Below are 18569 nucleotides of genomic sequence, written 5' to 3'. Positions count from 1 at the left end.
TATTTGCATGATCTAAATGGACCTTTCACTCGCTGCCCACTATGTAAGCCAGCCCAGCTCACATTACCTACAAAACCTCACAAGCCCGCCGCCCTCAACCTCGCCTCACTAAACTGTCGCTCACTCCCTAAACACGCGACACAGGTGAACCACCTCATAGAAGACCTGGAGATAGATATCCTTTTTCTCACGGAAACGTGGCTTGGCCCACACTCACAATCAGATATGGCACTAGCAACTCCTCCGGGATACCTGATTCAGTCCCTCCCCCGCCCTTTAGGAAGAGGCGGTGGTGTCGCCATCATCCACCGAGACTATCTCCATTGTAAAACCAGTGACGCGCAGATTTTGGACTCAAAGTCTCCACTTTACCATTAAAATAAACCCAACCAACTCCCTTACGGGAATACTTGTGTACCGCCCTCCTGGTCTCCCAGGTTCCTTCATTGGTTCCCTCCTAGATTCAGTCACAACTCAGGCTCACTCCCTACCAAATTTTATGATAGTAGGTGACCTGAACATTCATCTTGAAAACCCGGCAGATCCTGTAGCTAACGATCTGATCTTAGATCTGGCGGCACTTGACATCCGCCTACTCAACTCCGGAGCCACCCATATCAAGGGTCATTTACTGGACCCTGTTTTCACTAGTTCGCCATTAATACTACCGAAGGAGGCTCTTCCCCTGCCCTGGACAGATCACTTTTTAGTCTCCTGCCAACTTCCTGGAATTTTTAGGAAACCCCAAACTCCGCCCACCTATAGCAGAGACAGGACCTGGTCTAGACTCCCCACGGAAGAATGGGCCAAAACCCTAGAAAGGACGACCCCGGCACACGCGGAAGACCCGGTTACTGCCGACAAACAATACAGAGAATGGATTACCGCCTCCCTGGACTCAGTACTCCCAATTAGAACTAGGGAAAACAAAAACGGTAAACCTGGGTCAGCCCCATGGTATACTACGGATCTCCGAATACTACGCAAAAACTGTAAAAAAGCCGAACGGCTTTGGAGAAGAAACTGGCAGCACGCCAATAAAGAGGCATACCAGATCACAGTCAGACATTACAAAGAGGCCATCAGACAAGCCAAAGCCTCACACTATGACACAAGGATACAAGAATCATCCAACTCAGCCAGGGAATCCTTCTTAATTGTAAAGGAACTGCTCAAAGTCCCCAATTCTACCACCTCCACCACCCCTAAAGTTGACCGTAGCAATGAACTAGCTAACTACTTTAACGATAAAATCATAAGAATCCTGGCGTCTCTCCCACCCCCGACCCCACCAGTCACATGGAAAGCCGATTATCCCTCGACCAGGCCAAAAGCAATCCGCGCCCCGCACTGCCGACATTTCGGCCAGTAACTTGCTTAGAGGTGGAAAGAACACTGATGAAAATGAAAAGCGGTTCACCTCTGGACCCAGCACCGATCAGGTTCCTTAAAACCGTAGCCTCGGTCATCGTGCCCACCGTCACAGAACTTATCAACAGTTCGCTCGCCCACGGATCTGTCCCTGATAGCTGGAAGAGTGCTGTTGTAAAAGCACTTAAAAAAAAAAACCCCAGCTAGATCCAGCAGACTTGGCGAATTATCGACCAATATCACTGCTCCCGGGTATCAGCAAAGTAGCTGAGAAACTGGTAAATGCTCAATTATCTCAGTTCTTTGAGACTAACAAAATACTCAGGCAATCCCAAACTGGATTTCGCCCGGGCCATGGCACAGACACCGCACTCCTCGCCGTCATTGAAGAAGCAAGGCGCATACTGGATTCAGGAGGATCAGTGGCAGTGATCCTCCTGGATCTAAGCGCAGCCTTCGACACAGTCAACCATCGTGTCCTTCTTCATAGACTGGCGGATGCAGGATTAACCGGGACGACACACAGTTGGATTGAGTCATTCCTGACAGGGCGCACAAGTATGGGACAACAATCACCACTCTTCCATCCTTCCTCTCACAAGCGGTGTCCCTCAGGGCTCCTCCCTGAGTCCGACGCTTTTCAACGCGTATATGGCCCCCCTTGAGGACGTGGTGACACCATTTAATATAAAAATGGTAAGTTATGCTGACGACACTCAGCTGGTCGTCTCTCTGTCCCAACTGATTGACCACCCAGAAAACCTAACCAACTGTCTTACAGGGATTCATAACTGGATGAATAATTCATCATTAAAACTCAATGGGTCAAAGACGGAGGTCATGCTCTTAGGGAAACAATGGACGACCATCCCCCCAGCACTCTGGCCTGACGTATTCGGGGAAATCCCACCCCCAAAGCGTGAAATTAAAACACTCGGCGTGTGGCTCGAACCCGAGTTGTCTATGAAGACACAAGCAGCGAAAACTTCAGGCACCTGCTTCGGGCTCCTACGCACAACCCGCAAGATTCTCCCCCTATTGCCACCTAACTCTAGGAAACTACTCATCCAGGGACTGGTACTGTCCCGCCTGGACTACAGTAACATGGTCTACCTAGGAGCCCCTGAGGCCACCCTAACAAAACTTCAGCGGACACAGAACGCAGCGGCACGCCTTCTCACCAACCTCCCCTCCAGAGTGTCCGCCAAGCCGGCCCTCAAAGCTCTGCACTGGCTCCCTGTGCGTCAAAGGGTGCAATTCAAGGCGATGTGCACAACACACAAGCTGATCAACGGTATTGGCCCCGAGATTCTCAGAAAAATAATTACCCCCTACACAACAACCAGATCTCTACGATCTCAGAATGAGAACCTGGCCAGCATACCTAGATTTAAAAAGACTCGCACAGGAGGACGACAATTCTCCGTACAGGCGGCTGCTGGATGGAACGCCCTTCCACGGACCCTCAGACTTGAACCTAACTACCTGACTTTCCGCAAAAAACTTAAAACACACCTATTCCCTAAATAGTGTTCCCATACGAGTACCTCTCCCCCCCCCCCCCCCCCCCCCTTCCCCTCAACAGGATTGCAAATTCACAGCGCGGGGATGCCCTTTGGTCACCAGGCGCTTTAGAAATCGCTATTAAATTAAAATTGGGCTGTTATATTGTCATTGTCATTTTGCTTTCGACTACCCCTGCATACAGCCTGGGGGCTACATGTCAGCTCTCTTTACCCATTGACTACTTTTATTTTGAGTGACTGTACAATGCCTGTTCACTTTGTTCACATCCACCTTATACTCGTTGCTCTCTCTTCAGCAATAGTTCTGTTTTTATATTAACTTTAGATAGCTGCTTAGATAAGGCATGTTAACCTCCGACTTTGTACAGTTTTCTTAGTGGTCATGTTCCACTTTGTGCTCTCTCTACAGCGGAGATCTTTATTTTTCAGACAGACAAAGGTTTGACAACTTTTGGCAAATTTTCTAAATGTGAAATTGTTTAAATTTCTAAAAGTGTATTCTAGGAACAAAATGTAAATTGTGAGTACTGGGCTGGGTGGGGACAGGAGAGAATCAATAACCCATTTGTTCTTACCTTGTTTTCTACTGGTTTTGTGGACTAGGCCGCAATAGGACCATAGAGACGCTTTGCATGTACCTAAGATCTTCTTAGCTCCTCTTAGATACCTGAACAAATGGTCCCTTCTAGACTTATGCCATGTTAAAAAGCCCTGAACTTTGAGGAGTATTGAAAGAGATATGTAACCTTGATGTATCAGAGCTGTTTGTTTGAGATATGGTGTGCCTTAATTAAAAGAATACTGACTCTGACATCAAAAGATGCATCACTTTTTTTTGCGTTTTATAAGGTACCTTTAATTGTAGTGGCTCAAGCAAGTGGTTGATTTCTATTTTAATTAATTGTAGCACACTGCAAGGTTACATAGTCTTTACATAAACTACTAATTCACTTCTAAATTTCCCTAATTGACCAAGCTATTTTTAACACATGATGTCATTTGTTTTAATCTGTCTAATCATTTTTTTAAAGATTCTTGCTCCAGCTAGTTTCTTCAGCGTCCGTATTGGACCACACTCCTGCCTTTTTGAATGTTGTGGAAACCAACCCATTTAAACATTTGACACACCTCTCGTTAAAACTTTTACCCGGAAGTGATACAGATATAAAAAAGTACTTGGCTATCTGTTTAAAAGGCATTAAGGTAAGACAAATTAAAACGCATAGCTAAAAATCCTAATTTTAATTCCACTGAAGTGTTTCTAGATTCCTTACAAATATTTACGTGTCATTAGGTGGCTTCTCTTGTATTCCATTCCGTTGTATGATTCTGGGGGTTATATGCTTATAGCTGGTACTTTCCTTGTTATAACATCTCCAGATTATGTACATGGCTTTGTACCTGTTTATCATTTGGGACATTAGCTTAAAAAGTACATTCTAATTTGATTCTAAAATGCACGTTTAGCTTTGTATTTATTGTGTCTTCATTTGGTCTTCATGGGTGTATTTTCTCTCTGCCATTTATCATGTTTTGTTGACTTGTGTTTGAAATCCTTGTCATCTTGTGCCTTTGGACTAACACTTTAGGTGCCGGGCTTTGACAGTTCTTTTCCTTCCCTAGTCCACATGCTTTTGGAATTTGTTCAACAGGGATGTATGTGAAGCCATTAAATTAATTAACTTTCTCTGGTGCAAAAAGGGGCTTCTCAATGTATTCCTGTGTGCTCCAAAACAGGATTTGAAGTTTTTTTTTTTTTTTTTTTTTTTTTCTCTCTCCAACGTATGAACAAGTCTATAAATACAAACACTGATAGTCTTTGCTCAGATGTTTTAAGCTATCTGAGGGTAGGGCAGGCTGCATTCTACAAGACCCGCAGCCCCCATCACAGAAACATAATGAGTCACAGAACCCATAATTGAGAGACCATGTGTTTTTAAAAGTAATGGATCTAAGCTACACCTTTGAATACCAAGCAGCTTCCACAAACCCATCAGTTATTTCTTTCCTGAGGAAGTCGTCAACTTAGTGCTGCAACTCCAGGCATGTTACTGGAGTTCCTAATCTCCTGAGCTATGAAATCCACCAGTAATCAAAAACAATTTTTCTGTCTAGTAGTTCTACATCCCGTGCAGAAATCAAAGAACTGTATTCATGACTGTATTGAAAGCAACCTTTATCTGACTCTGCTTGCCTCCTACATGGTATGCGGATATAGTGAGTAAGCAAGAAGAGCTTCTAAATATTATCAAAACCTTCAACACCATAGCCTCACTTACTTTAAACAACCTGTAGAACTAATGGAGACCCCTCCAAAGCCCAAATGACAATATACCACAAGAAATCACCAGGGCATTGAAGACCCATTTTGCTCCCCGGATTAGTCTGGCTATACATTTAATTAGAGAGCTGTTACAAAAGTTCCTAGAGTTGATGTGACCAGCCACAGCTAACAAAGCCTCTTTAGCATCCGTCCAACATTGCAAAAAACTCACCGACCTTGAGAGATGAGAACCAGAAGAATTCAGATCTTATTGTGCCTCCCAGGTTTGTAATAGCCTTATTGTTTTTTCAACCCTGAACCAGCAAGACAAACTTAAGAATACAAAATGTCAAACCTCCCAAAAGAACCATGTCGAGCATCTACCATAAAAGATCTTTTCAGTATTCTCACCTGACATCACAAGCACCATTAATGCTTGCATGTCCTTCACTGCAGTAGCAGCCAATAACTGCTCCATTGAAATTGGCAAGCCCATATTAAACCTCCCTTTTTGCAAGCAGTATGATGGGTGATATCACATACCATCTGTGAGATTAAGGCCAACAATATATTTTGTCTTTCGGTCACATAGGGGACTTGCCATTTCTATTTTTTGAAAACAGATTTTATTTTGTTAAATATTATGCACAGCTATGTAACCCAGAAGACTTCTGCTACAGTGTACATTATAGGGTCATGCCTTTGACATTTAGATTAACTGGTCAAGAAGAAGAGAAAAGGAAATTCAAAAACATGAAAACCCCCTCCCTTTGCACTATTGTCTCCCCCCCCCCCCCAACTTATGCGCCGCTCCTACACCAATATATAGAAGACGTTGCTATATCTTTGGTCCTTTATTGTGTGTGTTTGAATGGTTAACCTGTGATCATGACCTTCGTAGTGGAAAGTGACTCCAGCTGCAGATCCCAATAGTCTGCCCATCATTTCCAGATTTTGAAGTGTTTTTACGGGCATCCCCTCACTTTGAAAATTGGAATTTCCAACCCCATACAGAAGTCCAAGCCATTCTTCCAAGCAGACAGAGAAGGCGAAACTGCTGCTTTCCACAGCCTTGCAATATCTCTTTTTGCCAATGTAAATCCTAACAACATAAGATGGCATTTATAAATATTGCCCCCAACTCCCTCCATGATATGCAGGAGTACCAGCTTTGATGAAGAGGGGAGGTCCCACCCCATTACCTCTGCAAGATAAACCCTAACCACCTTCCAAAATTTCATGAGTGCAGAGCAGTACCATATCTTATGCATAAGAGATCCCTCCTCCCGCTCGCACCGTAAGCAGACAGGGGAGGCCACTAGGTCCGCCCTCCAGAGCCTGACTCTGGTATGATACACCTGGTGGATGTATTTAAATTGGATGAGGCATAGCCGCATTGCGATTGCAGCTTCTTAAGGGAAGGCCAACGCCTCCGTCCAATCCCCCCCCCCCCCCCCCCCCATCCAATGGGCCAAGATCCCCTTTCCAAACCTCTCTGAGTTTCTGTAGCGTAGTAGAGCTATTAGGGACCAGTGATTGGTACATTTTGTAGATTTTATGGTCTTGTAGGTCCCCCATATACACTTTGGCCTCAATAGGGCTAAATTCAGGGAGGGCCTCTAACCCCGCAATACTGGGGGAAATAGCATGTCTAAACTGAAGGTATCTATAAAATTGGGTCTTTGGCATCTGGAAGTCCCGCTGGAGATCTTGAAGGGTAGATATACCAATAGTGTCCCATCCGCGAAATCCAGACAGGGTAGCTAATTGTGGCAGCCGCCCATTATGCCAAAGGGGGGCTCCCATGTCAATTTGTCCCACCATCTCACCTTGCGGAGAGCCTGCTTCCATGTCTGAAACACCACCCATGTAGCTGGCGGCAAGGAGTTGTGCAAGGGTGCCGAATATTAGATAGTATGCAAGGTAGAGCCCCCCCCCCCCCCCCCCCATGCCTCGTTGCTCAACTGCATATGAGGGCTCTGACCTATTTCCATACCACCACTCATTCAAACAAGCAGTTGCGAGGCCAAATAGTATGATTGAAGATCCGAGGTAGCCAACCCCCCACAATACATCGACTGGAAGCATGTCTGCAACTCGACCCTGGACGCTCCTCCCACCCACAGAAAGTGCCCCAAAGCTGCATTAACCTGCCAGAACCATTTGGGGAGGACCGGATATGGATGATTTTGCAGTTGGTAAAGCAGACCTGGCAGCGAAACCATCTTAAAAATAGCCGATCTATCATAAATGGGTAGAGGCATATGCGACCAAGCCTTGAAGTCCTCACGTACCCATGCCCACACCGGAACAACATTGATTTCCCATGACACACTGGGTGAGTCCGATGAAAATACACCCAAATATTTCAAACGCCCCCAACCCCCCCCCCCCACACACACACACGTAATAACCTGCACTGCCAATGCCCAAGGCCCCAATTTTGTCGTGTTCCCCAACACCCACAGGGTAGTTTTGCAGGAGTTCATGAAGAGACTCGACTACTCCCCAAAGATGTGCATATTGCAGAGCAGCATCGGCCCCGTCCTATTGATAATTGTTTAAAAGAACAAAACGTCGTCCGCATATAATGCAATGTGGTCCGATAGCCTGTGCGCCCACTCACAGCCTGCCACCTGTTCATCCATCCGCACCCATGCAGCCAAGAGCTCCATTGCCAAGGCAAACGGATACAGTGACAGGGAACAACCTTGACGGGTGCCCCGTCCAATAGAGAATGTGGAGGAAGAGGAGCTCTCAATGCTTAACGATGCTGTAAGATTTGTGTAGAGCAGTGTCAAATAGGACAAAAGGCGTGGGCCCATATTAAGGCAATGCTGGTGTGCAAACAAGTAGAACCAACTAAGGGAGTCGAATGCCCTATCCATGTCCGCCAATAACAGTGCCCCTTGTTTCCCCCGATCCCTGAATGGCGGCAATGGCAACATGTGCACAACGGATGTTATGATGCGTTGTCCTCTGGGGCATAAAGCCAGCTTAGTCTGGATGAACCAGGGTAGTAATATGGGATCGAAGGCAATTGGCCAATATCTTTGCCTCCACATTCACCAAGGAAATAGGACAATACGAGGCGTGTTGGTCTGGGGGTCGGCCCGGCTTATGAAACACTAACACTTCTGCATGCCTCCAGTCCCGGGGGAGACACCCTGGCTCTCTTGCTTCCTCTATAACTCCAAGGAAGTGGGGCCCCAGATGCGTGAAGTATTTATTGAAGTGTTCACAGGGGAAACCATTGGGACCAGGGGCTTTCCCGGTGTTCAAATCTCCTAGTACTGTACCAAACTCCTCCTCAGTGAGTCGGAGATCAAGCTCTGCATGTGCCTTGTCGGACAAGGACCTGAGCGTGAGATAATCAAGAAAGCGATGTATCGTGTCTTCCTGCAGGTATTCCTTAGGGGCATACAGCTCAGCAAAGTATGTTGCAAAGCTTTCAGCTATCTCAGAGGGGTCTCCGAGAGGCTTTCCATCAGGGCCCGGTATACTTGGGAGAATCTGAGGGCGCAAAACTCCCTTGCACAATCTATGGAGAAGCTTACTGGACTTATCCCACCACTGATAGATCCTGCTCTGGGTAGCCAACCATGCCAGATGGGCCTCATCCAACAGGATGTCTGCATGTGTCTGTTGCAGCAGCTGGCGATGCAGCCGTCTTCCCCCTTCCTCCCTGCTGCTGCGCTCAAGCTCTATGATGTTTGCCTCCGATTTCAAAAGCGGTTCCTTTCGGGATCTGCGTGCTGCTGAGCAGAACGAGATATCCATTCCCTTTATGGTAGGCTTCATTGCCTCCCACAAGGGTTCGGCCCCGGCTACAGATCCCACATTGAGATCTAGGTAGTGTTCAATTGCTTGCTCAATATGTGCCCTATATTCTTCATTCTGCAAATTCCAAGTTGATAGGTGCCATCTAAAGGGTTGCCGCATCGGGGCCATCAGTAATGTGAGAACAACTGGAGAGTGATCTGATAATCCCCTCGGAAGGATTTCCGCCGCCCCCACTCTGCCAGCAGCACCTAATAGCACAAATATGTAGTCTAACCGGAAGTACGAATCATGCACTGCCGATAGGTACGTGTAGCCCTGTTTCTCTCCATGCAGCCGACGCCAGGGATCCACCCAGCCCAGTCCCGTCACCAAGGTTTGCAGCTTAGTAAGTTGACGGACCTTAGAATGTTCCCCCGATCGCCATCTGTCCCTAGCTACATCCATCACGTCATTCCAATTACCCCCACTATAGCCAGGCCATCAGGCATGTTCCCCCACAGGGTCGTAAGTCGCTCAACCAGCGCCCAGGACAGCAGCGGGGGAGCATACTCATCCCAATACCACCTCCTAATAAATGGTACCCCTAAGAAAGATGTATCTCCCCTGTGTCTGTCCACGTTTTGGAGTGTCTATATGAAAGCCTACGATGGATTAGAATCCCAACCCTACGCGATCCCCGTATAAATCCAGAGTGGAGCACTTGAATGTAGCCATAACAAAGAAGGCACAGCGCCTTCGTTCCCATAAAGTGTCTCCTGCAGCATCAGGATATCCACGCTGGAGCGTTTGGCCTGCTGGAGTATCGCCCCTCTTTTGTACTTTATCTAATGCTCCCCTGACATTCCAGCTCACTATCCGGAGATTCCTAGGGTGTGTTCGCATCCTATCTGACGGGACCGTCATTGAAACTTCTTGTGGCATTTGCAACTGGGAAATTGAATAGCCAGTGTGTGTGTGGTGGCTCTGCATAGCTATGACATAGTGCAAGCAGAAAACAGGAACAACCAAACTGCCCCCCCCCCCCCCCCCCCCACCCTATACCTCAAAGCCGCTGAAGTATCTGTTGCAGTGAGGGTGGCCTGCGGACCCCAACGGGAGTACCTGGCCAGCCCCGCCAATGGATCTCCAAAAACCAGCCCATAGTCAGCAGGCGTTCCCTCTGTCACAGGTTCCAGCAAAGGTACTAGCCCCCTCTCGGGCTTCACCGGGCAAGTAACACACACAGCTCCCCGACCTCGGGAGTCTCAAAAGTGTCTGAGGACCCCTGTCGGGGCATCGATGCAGCCCTGCTGGAATCATTACAGGATTGAGATCGACCTCAGGACCTTGATCGTCTGTTCGCTTTAGTTTTAGACTTGGGCGGTTTCCGAACCACATCACTGGATAATGAGTCCGATTCCCTCCTGGGCGGCGTGTGAGGTCGGACCTTAACTGTCTCGTCTGTCCAATGAAAGACGTCCTCTGCCGATTCGAACAATAAAGTTCATGACTGATAGATCACCCGCAGTCTGGCTGGGTATAGCAAGGCATAAGGGAGCTTCAGATCCCGCAGACGAGCCTTAGCAGCCAAGAACCACTGTCTCTTCTGTTGAACCAGCCGCGTGTAATCTGAAATTAAAAGAATGCGGGCATTGTCATATAGCAAGGGCTCCTTAGCTCTGGCCTGCTTTAGGATTACATCACGGTCGTGATGGTTTAATATCCTAGATATGACAGGTCTCGGTCTGGCCGCTGGTGGTGGCTTCTGCGTCCATGTCCTATTGGCCCGTTCGACCACAAAACAGCAGGACAAGGACTCCGGGGGAAGCCAGCTCTCAAGCCACTGGGTACGGAACCGTCCCATGGCTCCCCGCCCCCCCCCCCCCCACACAGCCTTCGGGGAAACCGGCAAAACGGAGGTTATTCCTTCTGGCCCTGCCTTCTGCATCTTCCGCATGTGGCGCTAGGCACCGCTGGCCCGCCTCCAGTGAAACAACTTTTTTCTGTAGAGTAGCGACCGAATCCTCCTCACCGGAGATTCTGGTCTCTGCTTCTGTGATGCTCCCCACTGCATTACGTAGATCCTGCCGAAGGAGCATGACATCGGGGCCCACGGCCTCGATTTTTTGCGTCCAAAACATCCCTGACTGTGTAATAGCTGCCATGAGAGCAGCGTTGTCCGGCATGCCCACAGGCGCTCCTCCTTGCTCGGCTGCAGCAGTCCCAGGGCCAGTGAATTTATCCAATGTACTGTTTGCCAGAGATCCCTCCCCCCCCCCCCCCCCCCCCGCCCCGCCTCAACTCGCCCACCCACCCACACACACATTTTATCCGGCGTCTTGCTCCCCCAAAACGGCCGTACCATAGCTCTGCTCTTTCCCTGAAGGATATCCTAAGGTTTGTGATGTAGATATGGCGGGGAGGTCTGCGTCCCACCTGGATGTCTGGCATGACACTGTCCAATACGGGATCTCTCAGGGTTCAGGTGGAGACTGCCCGCCTACAAGCTGCACCGATTACTAACCCGGCCGCCTCTGCAGACAGACGTGCCACCCCCGTAAGAGGTGCCCCACAGCGCCCCCGTCCGCTGCTCCCACCCGTCAAAGCACGAGTACCATTAGGCCTACAACAGTATCCAGCACATGAGATGGCACCCAGGCCCGGCCCTCCACTGGAGCAATGTCCACAATACAGGCCGGCCAACACCAAACCTGCACTCTTTGTCCCCCAGGGCCACCGGTCACGAGTCTTCCAGGGGCAACACCGGTGTCCACGAAGCAGGCCTCTACTGGCAGCAATTATCCACGGACCCGGCTCTCACATCCGGCCGGGGCCCAGTAGCCAGCACATCCTGTGATATGGCCCCAGGGCGTCCTGCACCTGGCAATCTCTTGTGTGAGCTGCAATTAAGAGCCCCCCCCCTCGGGCACGACCTCGACCACTCAGCGTCCAGCCGTCATTTCCCCGGGCCGCATAGCACTGGCCCATACGCCTCTTCAAACCAGGGGCACAGGAATTCACCCGGGTCTACACAACCCCCACCGGGGCTCCACACGGTCGTCGGGCACTCGCCGCCACTGGCCCAGGGTCCACCAGTGCCCCCGCCAGCTGAATGCGAGGAGATGGAGGGGAGGGAGTTGTGAGAAAGTGCCATCTTTCTTGCATGGTATGCCCCCACTTTTTGCTGAATGTACTTTGACTGAGTGTGCCCTGGACTCCTGCCAATCAGGGGCCCAGGGCCTATGTTCCTAACCTAAAACCCAAATTGGCAAACCCTGGCCACATGTCAGCCCCTGGTAAATGGTGTGAGAAGTTGGCCTGATGTATGATGTCACTAGTTATAGTGTACACCTTATATCAGTCCAAATACCCTTATGGTGATTGGTTGTAAAGTCAACCTTATAGACCAGCTATCCTAGGGGTAGCATGGACAAGAGCAGTCTTAGGCTAAACTCTGAATGGCATGTGAAGCCAGCTGTGATACCATATATAATCCCTTGAATACCAAATGAAAGGACACCACAACAGATATATATATAAAATAAAGTGTATTTATTCTAGTCAAACCCTCAGCACTCTTTATGAGTTTAGAGGTAAGTACAACACAGTCTTATTAATGCATACAGTAAGTCACACAGGTAAGTAATACAGTTAGGCCCTAGGGGCCACGCAAACCATATACTAAATAAGTGGTATAAGAACCACTGTCACGGAAATAGAATAGGCCTAGGCCTAGGGAATCGCTGGGGCTACACTACACTAGCGTTAGTTAGGAAGTGGGAGGCCCACGGGATTCGTGTGCAGAGTTGAAACACTCACGCGTAATGCGTAAAAGTCAATAGCAATGTTACAGTTTAGAAATAGATAGATTTAGGACACTTCCGGAGTAGCTAGGAAGTTGAGACTTGAAAACTAGACACTAGGATAGTCACTATCCTGATGAGCACCGGAGTACCCAAGTTACCTAGCCCACAGGCTGCGGGTGCATAGGGGTGAAGATGCGTCGTTTTCGTCGTCGACTCCTATGGATGCCTGAAGAAAGATGCTGACAGGCAGTCAGGAGAGAGTGTCCGGTGGATCCCAAGCCTGGGATCAAGAAGAGAAGAAACCTGCAAGCAGAGGGGACAGAGTCAAGGTCACTAGCCAGTGACCACGTGGAACCAGGAAGGAACCAGGCGATGTCGTGAAGAGTTGCAGGTGAAGGTGAAGCTTGTCGCTGCAGCCAGGAGGACCAGGAAGCGTCGAGGACGACCAGGACCAGGAGGCGAGCTGTCCCACGAAGGCTCTTGCTGTCGGCGGCGTCGAAGTTGGACTAGGACTCACCAAGCCTTGGCAAGCGGAACCCACGAAGAACAAGGGACTTGCTTCTGGTGCAGACCAGGAAGGTCTGGGGTGCTTCTTCTTTGCAGAGAAGCGGGAGCCAGTCTGGAGGAGCCAAACCAGCGCAGAAGATTTCAGGGAGCGTCGTCACAGAGGCCACTAGCCAGCGGGCAAGCAACCGGACAGACGCGGCAAGCAGGAAAATGCTGAAGGGCCCCACGCAGGACTCGTGGAGTGTGGGGGGCTGGTCTTCGGTGCAGATGGTGCTTGGGGTTGGGGCTTCTCAATCCCCGGTGCACAACTTCGAGGGTACCTCAGAAGCTGCGCTGTAAGTTACTAGCCACTTTTCCCAGGTAGCCGGTCCCACGTCGCTCGTCGCCTCCACGGATCTCAGCTCTGCTGCAGATGTGGATGAGGGTCGGAGAAGTCTGGAAATCAAGGCTCTGGTCGGGCTCTGCAGTCGGTTCCTCGTCGAACGTTTCACAAAGCAAAGGGTAGTCACTTGATGGTGCCTGTTTGCACAGGGTAGCCACTCCTTGGCTACAAGGGAGATTCTTCAGTCTTCTTCTTTCGTCGAATGTCGAAGGTCCAGAGTTTCTGTTCAGTTTTGCAGGTTCAGGATAATCTAAAGTCTTGAGGCCCAACTCCCACTCTTATACTAATCTGGGGGGCTGGGATACCTGCTAGGTCACGCCTTATGGGTGGGACCTGGGAGGGGGTGGTTACACCCACTTCCCTTTGTCCAGTTTCGCGCCAGAGCTGGGGCTGGAGTGCCCCAGCGCCGGTTTGAACTGGACTATGCAAGGAACACCTTGTGTGCCCCAGGCATGTCTCATTCCTTTCAGCCCACCCTGCCCCAATACACTAAAGGCTGTCTGGGGAGGTGCTAGCACCTCCCCAAGCAGGAAACCTATTGTCCAGGCCTCCCTGGCTGGGATCACTCCCAGCAGCAGGAGGTCAGACTTGTGTCGTGGCAGCAGCATCCATTTTGTGATGCTGAGGCTTTGGTCAGAGGCTAACAGTTGAAGTATGATTTTAACATGTCTTTCCCTCTAGAAGGGGGGGATAATATTCTCATGTCCAGAAATGGCATGGGGGTATTATTCCCGAGTGTTAGACACCTTACACGACATGTTTTGATAAAGCCAAACCATAGTTACCATAACCGTCTAAGATTATAAGGTACTTTAAGAGTATATGGTAGGCTATATCATAGAACAGCTATAAGGACTTGGTTCCGAAAGCTGCAGACAGGCTCAGCTCATGCTAGAGCACCATCTCACATGTTACCAAGCACTCTGCCTCCAGGATTGTCAAGGCCTGCCATAGGAGTGACTGATAGGTACACATGTGTCTATATGTAAGTTAGGTATAGGAATACTACACCTAAGCAAGGGGTGATTACACGACCTTGCCCCAGCTGAGTGATCAGCCAGTTGTGTCAAAATGGAAGGCCAGGCCAGGGGTGGCACAATACATGCTGCAGCCCCTGGTAGGCCTAGGGTACACCTATGCCCTGGGTACCTAGGGTACACTGTACAGGGCCCAATAAGGTGATCCTATCCAAATGGGTTATGCACCTAAAGTACATAGTAGTAATTTAGAGAGAGAACAGCAGGGCTGTGGGTCTGATTAGCAGGCCCACAGCCACATCTAAGTCGAAAACCAGTAAAGCAAAAGCAAAAAGTGGGGGTGAACATAGAAAGCAGACCCTACTCTCCTACAAATGGTACCCTAGGTATCCAGGGCCTTGTGACCAGGGAAGGCCTCTAAGGGCTGCAGCACTTATTGTGCCACCCTTAGAGGCCCTGTACCCTAACGCAAACACGCTGCCCTTGCAGGCTGAGTGTCTGGGTACAAGACAAAACAAACAGTCGACATGGCCCACATCCCTGTGTGCCATGCCCACAACCTACACTGCCCTGGCATACATCAGTCACCCCTCTAGCTGGGTGCCCTATGCCAGAGGTGTGGGCACAGGAGCATGAGCCCTGTGCCCCTACAGTACCCTGGTCCATTCCTGGGATCTGTAAGTGCAGTGCTGCCATTTAAGAGTATATGGTGCTGAGCTCGTCGCACACTAACTCCACAGCACCATAATGGCAACACTGATACGAAACTTCTCAGCACATTAAACCTGCACTGATGCCAGTGTGGGATTTAATGTACAAAGCTATACAGAGGGCATCTTGGAGATGCCCCCTAAAACCTAACCTACAGTCCACGTCTTGTCTGAGAGGCTGCCTAGGCTGCCACACAGCAGACATGTTGCTGGACCCCTGGGTGGAGAGCCCCCGCTCTCCTACGCTTGCAACAATGCACATCCTGGGCGAGGTGCTAGGTCTCCTCCCCAAAATGGGCAGGGGGAAGCTTCAAAGGCATGCCACCTTTGTGAGCTTCTCCAGGCCACTTGCTGTACCCAGCAACTGGCCCCCACCGGTTCTGAGCCCCACTCTGGCGGAAAGACTAGCCGGAAACCCCAAGTAAGGACCGGGGATGTGCCAGCCTCTGCCAACCCCACCCCTCAGAAGGTGAGGTGAAGCACATCTCCGGGTTCTCACCATCTTGAAGATGGGAAGCCCTACCCAATCGGGACTAGGCTACTGCCCCCTCCCACAGGAGAGTGGCAGGATAGGGGGTGTACCCACCCCAAGGCAGGGACCCATTGGTCCCTGCCCTTTACCTACCTGTAATGCCCCTGAATCTAGTATTTAGGGGCACCCTGAACCTTCCTTCCTGAGATTCCACATTCCGAAAAAGCAAAGAAGAACAAGAAGAAAGAAGACCTGCCGTGCAGCTCCTAAGAAGAGGAAGACACCAACTGCTTTGGACCCAGCTCTACCGGCCTGTCGACCCTCGAACCTGCTCCTGCTAAATCCCAGCACCTCCTGTGGCCAGCAACCTCACAAACCCCGGAGGACCTGGCTACCTTGTGACTCTGAGCGTCTGGAACTCCCATGAGCAGTGGCTCTGCTCAAAGCTAGTTTCTAACCCATGGCATCAGACCGGAACCGCGAACCCTGCACACTCTGCACCCGCCAAGCCTGGCCTGTGCCGGAGTGGAAAAGACCCCGAGGACGTCCCCCCGGCGACTGTGACTCCGAATCCGGCACCCAATGACCCAATTCGACGCTCCTGGCTACGCCTGCAGCCTCAGAACCAGGGACCCCCCAACCGCGATCAACTGAGGGTAAGATTTCCAAATGCACCCCTGCACCCCGCGCCCTGCGGCCCCCTGCGCCCGACTCCTGGGTACCTACCTATCCTCCAACTACCCAACTTACCTCTCGATGTGGTGGTGGCACCCGAAGAATCTTCGTCCCCGAGCTTGCAGCCTTTGTTCGTCCTTGAGCTTTCCTATTGAATTCCATTGAGCCCCCGAAGGCTCAAAAGCAACCTGCACCCAGCCGCCCGAGTGGCCCTGGCAGTGCAACTTCTACTCCTACCTACCTCCTAATTTACCCTGAGCAAGTGACTAGGAGCCCAGCTCCCACAGCCGCGTGGCCTGCTAGTCAGCAGCCACCAACCAAGGCCACCCTGCCTCCCATAGGTTAACATTGGGCCTAACTCACTCTGCACCCAGTGCCGCTGAGGGTGTAACAACTGTACCAACCTGACCCTGGGAGACCCCTGAGTCTGTGCCCAGAACCTTAACTCTGCCAGTCGAGTACTTACCCAAAAGCCGATAACTCACTTTTCTACCATAGGGTAACATTGTCTGGTTTCTTCTGAAATTTCTGTGGAGTTTCTAAAACTTAAAATATTCACCTAAAATCAACAGAGTAACGAAAACGGAAATACTCACCTGCTATTATGAGAGATCCCAGTGCTGGATCTTGGTGCCCAGCACTGACCCTGAAAAGTACTCACAACCGTACTTACCACTAACCCAATTTCCTTCCATAGGAAATCATTGTCTGTTTTTCTGTGAAATTTCTTCTAAGTGTCGATTTTTGCAAACTACAAATATTCTTTAAAAATCGTACCAACTGTGAAAACGTTATTACTTACCTTGGATAGAGGTCCCAGTACTGAGCCTAGGAGCCCAGCCCTGGATTACAAAAGTAACGAGAACCTACTTTACCCGTAACTTGAATTTTCTTCCATAGGGAACTATTGACTGTTTTTCTATGAAATTTCTTCAAAGTGTCGATTTTGCAAACTTATAAATATTCCTTAAAAATCGCCTGTATATCTTAAACTCAGTTTCTCAACTGCTTACAGGTGGTACACTGGTGCTGGATCCAGGATCCAACACTGGCCTAGAAAAAGTAACCATAACCCCACTTACTTGCTAAGTGAATTTCCTTCCATAGGATAACATTGGTAATTTGATCAGAAAAAGTTTCTAAGTGTTAACTTTGAAAATAGCAAAATATTACTTAAAAATCACAACAGTAACTAAACCGAACTTACTCACTTGTTTCCAAGAACTGTCCCAGGACTGAATCTAGGATTCAGTCCTGGAATTAGAAAGTAATCCTGAAAGTAATTAATTGCATATAACTTAAAATTCCCATTGAGCTCTATGTATTATTGTGTTTGAAATTGTGGTGCCTATTGCAACAACCTGTAACTATTACCTACAAAAGTCAATTGCATATTGCAAAAGTATATAACTATAGCATCTCATTCTGAGAAAGTATATTTTGATACGTATTGTTGGTTCTAAAATAAAACAACCATACATTTTTTATATAAACCATTGGCCTAGAGTTCAGTTCTTGAGTGTGTGAGACCATTTGCTGACTGAGTGTGTACAACAAATGCTTTACACTGTCCTCTGATACTGCCTTACTGCTCGACCAAGCTACCACTTTAGAGAGTAAGGTTATATCTTACTTTAACCTCTGCCAAACCTCTGGGGTCTGTGGACTCTGTACACACTGTACCTATTTGGGAACAGTATATACAGAGCCTCTTTCTCACAGGAGTAAAGCACAGAACGGTCACCAAATTGCCTCGGACACCCCCCGGTCCCACACAGTGCCCCTCTGTCCAAGGATCACCACCCGGGCCTCCTCCTCGAGGGGCGACCTCTCAACAGTCCGAACAATCCAGCACTTGTTTGCGGCTGCAGCAGCCGCCCAAGAGGATCGCTAGGCCATGCCATTTTAACCAATATCGGGGAAGACCTGTGTAATATCCTCAGTTCTTGTTAATCTGTTCCCGTTCATTCTGTACCCAGCTGCTCAGCCAGTGTGAGTGTTCCGCGTAGAATGTTATTGTGAGTGGAATGCTTGGGTGACTGTGTGTGTGTGAGACAGTTGGGAAGATGGGCTGAGCAGCTAGGAGGCTGCTCCTGGTGGGGCTTGCTGTATATACAT

The 18569-nt window shown here is 49.3% G+C and overlaps 1 protein-coding gene across 1 annotated transcript in view; it reads left to right on the top strand.

Moving 5' to 3' along the window:
- The window catches only part of SASS6 (SAS-6 centriolar assembly protein), a 238305-nt gene that overhangs the window by 50709 nt on the left and 169027 nt on the right, over positions 1–18569 (top strand). The window contains exon 5 of the mRNA XM_085601887.1: positions 3929–4100. Coding sequence (XP_085458013.1) covers positions 3929–4100 — 172 coding nt within the window. The remainder of the gene's footprint in view (positions 1–3928; positions 4101–18569) is intronic.

This window comes from Triturus cristatus, chromosome 4_2, assembly GCF_964204655.1.
Source record: "Triturus cristatus chromosome 4_2, aTriCri1.1, whole genome shotgun sequence".
NCBI lineage: Eukaryota > Metazoa > Chordata > Amphibia > Caudata > Salamandridae > Triturus > Triturus cristatus.
This window is presented reverse-complemented; position numbering and strand designations above follow the sequence as displayed.